This window comes from Rhagoletis zephyria, unplaced genomic scaffold (assembly GCF_001687245.7).
Source record: "Rhagoletis zephyria isolate East Lansing unplaced genomic scaffold, Rhagoletis_zephyria_1.1 Rzeph_scaffold_18294, whole genome shotgun sequence".
NCBI lineage: Eukaryota > Metazoa > Arthropoda > Insecta > Diptera > Tephritidae > Rhagoletis > Rhagoletis zephyria.
This window is the reverse complement of record NW_016175355.1, coordinates 1-10,098: the sequence shown is the minus strand read 5'-3', so window position 1 is coordinate 10,098 and position 10,098 is coordinate 1. Positions and strand designations below refer to the sequence as shown.

At 35.3% G+C, this 10,098-nt stretch overlaps 1 protein-coding gene across 1 annotated transcript; it reads left to right on the top strand.

Moving 5' to 3' along the window:
• Positions 1 to 540: 540 nt before the first annotated feature.
• On the top strand, positions 541 to 8,767 carry LOC108380117 (uncharacterized; the record flags this gene model as incomplete). The annotated part of the gene is made up of 6 exons (XM_017636490.1): positions 541 to 1,056; positions 1,390 to 1,550; positions 2,967 to 3,168; positions 4,149 to 4,400; positions 7,225 to 8,156; positions 8,477 to 8,767. Coding segments are annotated over 6 exons (2,354 nt in total), but the record flags the coding sequence as incomplete, so codon positions are not given.
• Positions 8,768 to 10,098: the final 1,331 nt, after the last annotated feature.

Genomic DNA, 10,098 nt, shown 5'->3' with positions numbered 1-10,098 from the left:
ATGCACAATTTCAGTTCAAAACCGAAATAATGCATATAACAAAAACCGATATAATGCATACATGCACAGTTTCTGTTGAAAACCGAAATAATGTCTAAATGCACAGTTTTCATATGCGCAATTTCGGTGCCCCGAACAAATTTATTCTGCTGAGTTTATATATTAATATATTAACATTCTTAATGGAATAGCGCTCAAACAGTATTGATTTGAACCCATAAAAATTGCTATTATGCCTCTAAAACCTTCAAAACTGGTAAGTGGACACCCGGGTACCCCGGTTATGTGTTTACGTGGTATTTTTTGATTATGTGTGCTACCGTTAAAAAAACCTGTATGAAAATAGCTTTCGGTTCATCTTTTTTAATAATTCTTCGCTTAGACTTTCCTTTATATCATATTTCCGTGCTATTTCACACCTTCATATTTTTATTTTTAGCTACCAATAACAAATATGCAACACAGAATACCTACTACAGACAAGCACAAAAGGATATCTTGTTTTTTGCTTTTATCCATGCTGATAGCTTCTTCTTTCAGTCTGACTGCTGCCAGACATTCACGCTTGGATTTATCAGATAATGCAAAGCAAGCTGCTGCAGTAGCAAACTCAACCTCTAGTAAATTAGCTACTGAAGATAAACAACATGCAACAACAGCATTAGGCAAATACAAACCAGCTCAAATAGCTCCAAATGCAGAAACAGCAGCTATGAAGGCTGCAAAATTAGCACCGAACGATTTGAAAAAATCTGAAGCCGGGGAAGGTAGTAAACTAGCTGAAGCTGAATATGTTCAGAGTGCTGCTATAAAGGATACAAAAACAGCAACGAGCGGAGAGAAAACTGTGAGGCTACCTTCTTCTCAGTTCAATTCTTCCAATGCTACATTGAAAGACGAATCACATTTATTACAAGAAACTAAGCTATTGACAAATTACGCTGTTGATGACGAGGTGGAATTTTTCGACAATAGCCTCGAAGAAAATCTGGATAATCAGGGAAATGATATTCAGGTCTGTGATGCTGATTTTATTGGTTTTGAAATTACAACTGGGTAAGCAATTGCAAATTGGGTATGTAGATATTAGTTTTGGATAAATTCAAAAATTAATAATACTCGTGCTATACATAATTCTGTATTATATGAAGTTAAAACTGAACTATACGGCCTTAGAATAGCTCAAAACAATAAATAGTTTGTTTATTCTAATTAATAAATAAATTATTTCTGACATTCTAATGAGCTACTCTTGACTGTTTTTGTCAACTCAAACAATATCAAAACTGAATCATGTCGGCCAAACACTGAACACTTATTATTATTAATCAAATAAATATTCCTATTTCTTCGCTGTTTCCGTTCCTCCTTTGCTTTCAATCTGTTTAGTTATGTATTCTCTGCTCCCGGAAAAATGTTGCACTCCTTGCCGGGCACACTCATGCTAACTGATTGCTTGGATGCTTGTCGCAAAGATCCTGCTTGCCATGCTGTGAACTACGAGACCGGACTATGCGTGCTCTTTTCGTCAAATGCAGATAAATTACCAGGTGGGTGAAAAATTTTTCATGGCGTATTTAATTGATTTGTATAAGTATTAGTTGCACTCATAAAATAGCATTTTAAAGCTCAAGATTTATCTGGAAATACTTAATAATAATAATAGATTGGCGCTTACACATATGTTAGTGTTTGGCCGAGCTTCTCCTCCGATTTGTGGCGTGCGCCTTGATGTTGTCACACAAAGCGGAGGGACCTACAGTTTTACGCCGACTCCGAACGGCGATTGTATTTTTATGAGAAGCTGTTTTTCATGGCAGAAATACACTCGGAGGTTTGCCATTGCCTGCCGAGGGACGACCGCTGTTAAGAAAAAAAACCGTTTTCTATATTTTTTTGATGTTGCTTTGACTAGGGCTTGAACCCAGGCATTGTGGAGTGGAAGCGCGCACTGCTTACCACTACACCGCAGCGGCCGACCCACATTACATTATACCCATCTACTGCATAATTTAATAACAAAACATTGCATTGCAACATGTAATTCACGTGGTGAAAAAGTAAAGTCGAAATTTTTGAATTGTACCGAAATCCGGTACCGAAAAAATAAAACCCAACTTTTTTATTTCGAAAGTAAAAAAAATATTTATAAGTTCCTCAAAGCGCTCAAAGCGCTCAAAGTTTTCCATGTATTTTAAATGGGGAAAAAATGTTTCGTAGAAGTGGAATAGAATTCTTTAAAATCAATATTTTCCCATCGGAAAACTCTGATTCTTTTCAGTAGACTTACAATTTTTAAGAGCCCCTTCACATTTTTTTTTTGGTTTTTGGGGGACCTATAACATATCGTTTATAATAAAAAATGCTTCAATAAACAATTGAGTATTGTTATTGAAAGTCTTCTAAAGATAAGCACAGAAAAAAAACGTGTTTCTCCCCATATAAAATTCAAGGAACACCTCAAGGGCTTTAAGGTAGTTCCAAATATCTTGTTTACAAGCTTTTATTTAACTTGCTCTGTATGTATGTATATGCCCTGCAAAAAATTGTGAAACTAATCTCTAAATAGAGTATTCCGGCATTAGACTCAATCAGGTACAAATGGGCATTAATTAGTCGCAACTAGTCTCATACGGGATTTATGTCTTTTATTTAAAAATTTCGTTGTCTACCCTTCTGCATCGTTTTCGGTGCGTAAGGGAAAATTTGGTTTGTGATAATAAACTAGAATAATTAGATTTGTTTTCGCATTCATTTGGTTTCGCTTTTCTAATAAAAAATACTCGAAAACGACGCATTAGGGTAAACGAAGTAAGCTGCCTTGAAGAGCAGTGGAGGGTTGATGAGTTTTTCTCGAAAATCGGCAGACAATTGGCCTTCAAAATTATAACTTTTCTGCATTAATGAAAATAAATTTCGTCTACATTGCTCGCTTTTCTTAAATTTCGTTTTAATTTTTTCCCCAGGTGCCCTAGCCAAGTCGCAGTTCCCTGTCTTTACGCTTTATGCACAAAAATTATGTCTTAAAGTACGCCCTTGTCCGCGCGCCTGGAGTATTGATCGCGCACAAGGTTATAAACTTAATGGTTATGCAAAGCGAACGTACCCAGTAGTGTCACGAAAATATTGCTTGGAATTATGTTTAAGCGAGCAGGAGTTTACGTGCAGGTGAGTCACAAAAAAAAAATTAATAATTTAGAATTTGAATTTATACATATATATATATATATATATATGTATATGAATTTAAAGAGTATTTCAATATATTACCAGTAGTACGATTAAGTTTCGATGATATTTTCATCTACCTGTACCACTTTTCTTGTTGATCATACACCCTGTATTTCCATGCCAAACCTAGGCTTTTTCTTAGATGCAGCTATTTACATAAAGTCAAAATATCAAATGGAAATATGAAATTCGTAAGGCTCCATGTTTGAAAATGACCCAAGCAAGTTCGCGGCCTAAGTCTTTTATATCAATCCAGTAACCCATTTTTATTCAGTGAAGCAATATAACGGTAGGATGATGCGACTATTCGATAATCGGAATATTCGATTATCTGAATTGCTGTTCTCACAGCGTTAGCTACTCATTAATCCGAACTAATTGCAATTCTATAATCCGAATCGCATGGTTTGCTGATGTTTTCAGTAAATTTGTAACGTAAATGTAACAAACTATTCCTGTAAGAATCGTAGCTCAGCAAGTGTGTGCATACTTATCTGTTTATGTAGTGTGCTGAGAGTGAGATGGATTAAATGAGAAATGAAGAATAAATTAGATTTTAGATTTTTTACTACAAGTTATATTTTCTTTAAAAACTTTCATTATCAGAAGCTACCCGATAACGCGATAGTTTGAATCGAATTTAGAACTTTTTTCTGTGTCTATTTACATAAATCTTAAACTTAACATCTTGCATTCCCAAACAACAAAAAGAGAAAGGCAAACGTCACTGCGAATTTTCAATACTAGCACTAATTAAAGCTACAGAACCTTTTTTTTATAGACACGTTTACGTATGCGGTCAAAGTTATTAAAAGAACATATTAATCTGGGCTCATTCATTTGCACTTGCTAGAATTATTACCTATTTTTTATGTCTTAGCTACTATTGTTTTGCTTTCACTTTTCTTCTCCTACAGATCGGCGAACTATTATCGCAACACAAAAAGTTGCGAGCTCTCCGAAATGGATCGCATTACACTAACCGGCACCAGTGCGTTCCAACGCCAAGATACTGTCGATTATCTGGAGAACAACTGCGTTGATGAGCCGAATAAGTTGTGCGAGTTCAAGCGCTTGCCCGGACGCATCTTAAAAACGGTGGATTCGGTGTTCCAGGATATTAGCAGCATTGATGAATGTCGTGATTTATGCTTGAATTCGCCATATAGGTAGGTGAGACAAATGCCGACATATCGTCGCTATCATGTCGAACTATCGAATGTGAAAATGGGTACTTTTCAGAAGAGCAAACATTTTGTTGTCGGAAGACTAGAAATTCGACGATTTCCAACTTACGTATTGCTCTTAAATATGCCCTGTTTCCGGCAAACCGTGAAAATTTTAGGTAAGCGTAGACGAACTGAAACTTATTCCAATTTTTTTAAATGAGTTTGTGAGCAAAAATGGTATGCACATCCATTAATGCCTAAATTCTTCCTAGAAAAAATATTTAATCTAAAATTAGAGATTTCTATTCCGCAGTTTTTTTATCATCTTCATGCAATGCACATACATTTTTCTATAAGAAAATGATCTTGACGTTAAATATAGATTTTTTTAAAATAAAGATTATAAAAATAGGTTTAATGCCAATGGAATGTACTTCTTATTTGGCGCCACAACCATTGGTCGGTTTGGGCCTAAAGCAAAAAGCTTCGCCAATTGCCTCTCTCATTTTCCAACGGAATCCGTACCCCAATATATCGAATCGCCACAATTTTCCATACAGGTTAGTCAACTTATTTTTGAGAATTCCCCGATTTGGACAATGAAACTCCCCGGGTTTTCCGGAAATTTCGTAAAATTCCCCACCCATGGATATCTCCTTATTTACAAAAAAAAAACAAAACTGCGTGTTTTTTAGTTAACAAATAAAGAAAAAAATTTACACACATACAGTGGTCGAAAAAATTTTAGTCGCGCTAAATTTTGACAAGTTTTAACAATTTCTATTATTTTTTTGTTATTAATTTAATTTATTTTTTTTTTTATAAAAATATAGGTAATTCTTTGATAAAAAAAAACATATAATTCCAAGTTTCAAAATTTGTGTAATACTAAAAAAAAATCTACAAGCTTTTGTTAAAATGTTAAGCTTTTTAATTAGAGTTTCTAGAAATACGTTTTTTGAGTACGCAGTTTTGTAGCCCGCTCAATTTTAGTAAGTGCAAGTTGCAAGTGGCAAAAATTTTCGTATTAAATTTTTTTTCGAAAGTGTTGCGGTTTTATTCCACCTAAAATAGAGTGTTTATTCATTATTTGAACGCAAACGCGATAACGAAAATTCTAAATCAACGGTAATTTGTATAATTTACAGGTTGCGACTTTTTTACCTCATTATGTTATGTTATGTTAGTGAAGCAAAAAATACTAAATTAATTCCTCAAAAGAGCAGTTCATATTCCGATTCTGCACATAAACTAAAATTTCCGAAAAAAAAACGATCCATTCCCCGATTTCCCCCGCAAATCGGGGAATTCCCAACGACTTGGCTTCCCTGGTATGTATGCACAGTTGCGAAAATATAAATAGGGAAGAGACATCTTCGCATACTTTGGGTATTTCCCTTTCGTTTATTTATTGCTTACTATTTTTTATGAGTATGTAGCTCATTATCTAACAAAAACCGTGAAAGTCAAATTTTCAAACTTTGTACAAAAATTAGAAAATTCTAAAAATGTTTCCTTAAAATTTAGAATTTTTAATTATATTTCTTAGAAACATTATGAGTAAGCAGTTTCGAGTTTAGAATAACAAAGTNAACTTTTGGTGGAAGACGTTGCTCATATTCTCCTTACAACAAAATTGTCGAACATACCGAGCCCTAACCGCCAAAATAACGTGAGCGACATTTTTTTCAAAATTTCTTTTTGATGCAGAAATATTCCTAGAGCATCTAGATACATTTCTGCTTCAAAAAGAAAATTTTGAAAAAAATGTTGCTTACGTTATTTTGGCGGTTAGGGCTCGATACTTCATATGGAAGAAAATGCTAAAATTCTAAAAAAATTGTTTAAAATGCTTCAAATTTTTATGAACATTTCTTTAAATTATAAAGTTTGAAATTTTTATTTATATGTTTTTCTTAGATGGTAACCTATATTTTCATTAACAAATAACAATTATTTTTTAAATAAAGAAAAATAGCCAACAATTGCCCTTCCCTATTCCCTATTTGCATTTTCGCCACCGTAGATTTTTTCCAAAACAAAAAGGATGTAATATATTTTGTAAGTCATAGTCATTATTTAAACTAGCTTTGGCGCTGTGCCATCTTCGATGATATTTTTAAAAGGAAACTGGAAGCAAGGTATATATGTACATCACCTTCTCACTCTGCCGGTCGACCAAAAGCTACATGTAAAGGATTTAGTTTTATGGCCTAAAAGTCTCCGGTTTGCTTTTACCCTAGATTGGTAACGCTAATCAAGAGTACGTTATTGTTAACATACGTAAAATATATGTAGTCATTTTTTTCGATTTTAAACCCATTTATATCACAGTTTTGTACAAAGAAAGTCTGAATCGGTTATACACATTCTTAAACAACATTAAGGTCGCGGTTATATTTTTGGGGTTCCCATCGACAGCAATGCCATTGAAAATAGCCTCTATTTCATCTTTAGCGGGTGCAAATTTTACTTACATAGTTTACGGAGAGCATTGCAATATTTGGGCAGAGATTAATACATATCCTGTTTTGCATTTTTTCAAATGTAAAGAGATTGAAGGAAGCATTGGTAAAGCGAACAATTTTTATGTGGTACCTAGGTGACATAACAGCTCTTTATGTAAAGCATATACGTAAATTTTACGTACGTTACAATTTTGGGGGTTAATTTCGTTCGGGATTTGAAAAGAATTAGCCCAAGTTGTTCGGTTCGTTTCGGTTTCGGCTTCGAAATATGATGAGTGGCCATTCTCTAAAATGATTTCCTAAATAGCAGTCTTTCGACACTGCTCTAACCTACACGCTATCGCTCTTCCTTCCAGATGCCATTCTTACGATTACGGCGACACCGGCGATATGGTGTGTCGGCTTTCTCATCACAGTCGCACCACACTCACTGACGTGCAAGATCCTTACCTTGATGTACCCGAAGCGACAACCTTTGAACTCTCATCTTGCTACAATGTGACCATCGAATGTGGCGCCATTGATATGGTTGCACGCATTCGTACCTCGAAACTATTTGATGGCAAAGTCTACGCCAAGGGTTCACCCAAATCGTGCGCGGTCGATGTAAGAACAGCACTAGACTTTGAATTACGCATGGGCTATCAGAATCTCGAATGCAACGTACACCAAAGCAATACCGGCCGTTATATGAACGATGTGGTGATCCAACACCACGATACAATTGTCACCTCATCCGATTTGGGTTTGGCTGTCACTTGTCAATATGATTTGTCGAACAAATCGGTGGCAAATGAGGTGTTGCTTGATGTCAAGGATGATTATGAGCCAGCATTGAGCGAAGAAGTGATTGTCGATTCACCGAATGTACTAATGAAAATTACATCACGTGATGGCAGTGATGTATTGCGCACAGCTGAAGTTGGTGATCCACTGGCGCTGAAATTCGAAATACTTGACGCGCAAAGTCCGTATGAAATCTTTGTACGCGAGCTTGTCGCTATGGACGGCAATGACAATGCGGAGATTACGCTAATCGACTCAAATGGGTGCCCCACAGATCTCTTAATTATGGGACCGATTTACAAAAGCTCGACGTCGGCGAAAATACTACTTTCGCACTTTGATGCATTCAAATTTCCTACTTCGGAGTTGGTACAATTCCGTGCACTTGTTACACCCTGTATGCCTACATGCAATCCGGTACAGTGCGATCAAGAAGACGGAGTTGGTGAATATAGGCCGATGAATTCGTATGGTCGAAGAAGGCGTTCGCTGAATGTTACAAGTAAGTAAATCAGTAGCTACAATGGAAGTGAGTAAGGTACAGATATCAACGTTCAGCTAACTTTGGCCGATAACTTTTGCTATACAAATATATATTAGGATTAAGTAATCGATAAAATAAAATGAAAATTAAATTGACGATGATTTTTTTTTCTGTCAAAAGGATTGTAAATTCCTACAGAAATTTTGTTATTATCATTTTTAAATACTTTAAGTATGTATGTATGTATATATTTATATAAAACATACAATAAATCTATTCGCTAGATAAAAATCATATAATCAATATTTTCCCGCCACCTCTTTCATAAATATTCGTAGCAACATTCGAAGGCACTGTGCAAAGCAGCCGTGAACATTATAAACATCTTAAACCGAAGCAACAGCAAAAACGCCTTAGCCTGCGTAGTAGACGTGGAACGACTGCCTCAACTACAGATAGTAAATCTAGTCAAGAAGATATGCTATTAGTGCAATCAATTCAGATCACTGACAAATTCGGATTCGACAAGCAGCAGCAACAGAAGCAGGCCAAGTTTGCGGCTAACGCTCACACCGATAACAAACTTATGGATGGCACAGCAGAACTTGGATACTGTGTTAATGCGATTGGTAAGTACAATAAAAGCGTGCAAACAGCCGGACGGACGTACACCTATTGACGAAAGAGAAGTGTAAATGGTAGTGCGAAGATCTATAAACGACAAGCGCAACCAATGNGCAGGACAAAACATTAGGGACAGTTTGGGTTTAGTTCTGCATGAGAACAAAATCTAATATCAAGAACGTTCCCGAAAAGAACCAAACGGGAACAATAGTATTGAGACCAGTATGAACGGAAGAAAAATGAGAACAAACGGTTTCAGAACGTTTCTGTAAAGTAAAAAATGCGAGCAAGCAACACGGGAACTTTCTCAAGAAGAACAGAAAGGGAACTAAACTTTCGGTAACGTTTTCAATAGGAATTTAATGAGAACGAAAATATCGAGAACGTTTTCCACGATAATCAAAGAAGAACAAAAGCATGGGGAACGTTCGGCTAGAGAAAAAAAGTGTTGAGTAATTAACGTTAAGAATAAGACGGGCGTGTGCATGTTGGGATGAAAAATCGTTTCATTAAGAACCATGGTTGTTAATTTTAAGCCAGAGGAAAGCTGTCTAATTTCAACTTCCAGATCGTTTATCGTTTGGGTGAACGATCTATTTATGGAACTGTATTTTGTGAAAGAAAAGTTCGTGTCCCAAGTCTTTCGTTGACTTTATTTGTATAATTATCTTTCAGTCTTTTCTTGATTAATTTTAACATGCACTTTAGTTCGAAAATGGTTCTTCGAGAGAAAGTTCCTTAAACTTGTTTTGACTTAGTTCTTTCAGTTCCTTTTTTCGCGCGGCGATCTCTATGACCAGTTGTTATTTGATCCAAAAGATATTTTCATTTCCCAATACCAGGCGCTCATACGTGTGAAGTAAAAAGTTTTCTATTTCTGCGTACGAAATTGTTTGTATAAATTTTTAAATTTCCAAAATTATACTTTGTGAAGTTCAAAGCCTTCTAAAAAAAAATTAAAAAGGTCTTAAAAAAATGAATGCGTATCGAAAGCTTGCTACTTCATGCATATGTATGTATGAGCGCCTGGTATTGGGCAATGAAAATATCGTTTTGTACAAATAAAACATTGGTTCCGTTATACAATGTTGACCACAAATTTTCTTAAAAATATGTAATTGGCTATAAAATTCATGGACTGAATAATGAAAGCTGTTGCATACTTTTGGTCATAGGTAATGCTTTACCAAATTAAAGCAGTTGTAGAAAAGCAGAAGCAAACCGACATTTTCTTCAAGTGTCCGGACAAATTTTTCCGTGTGTTACTGAATGATCCAAAGTGTATTCATTCAATTAAAATTTACAGTCAAGCTCAGTGCAAATTTTTATGTTAAAT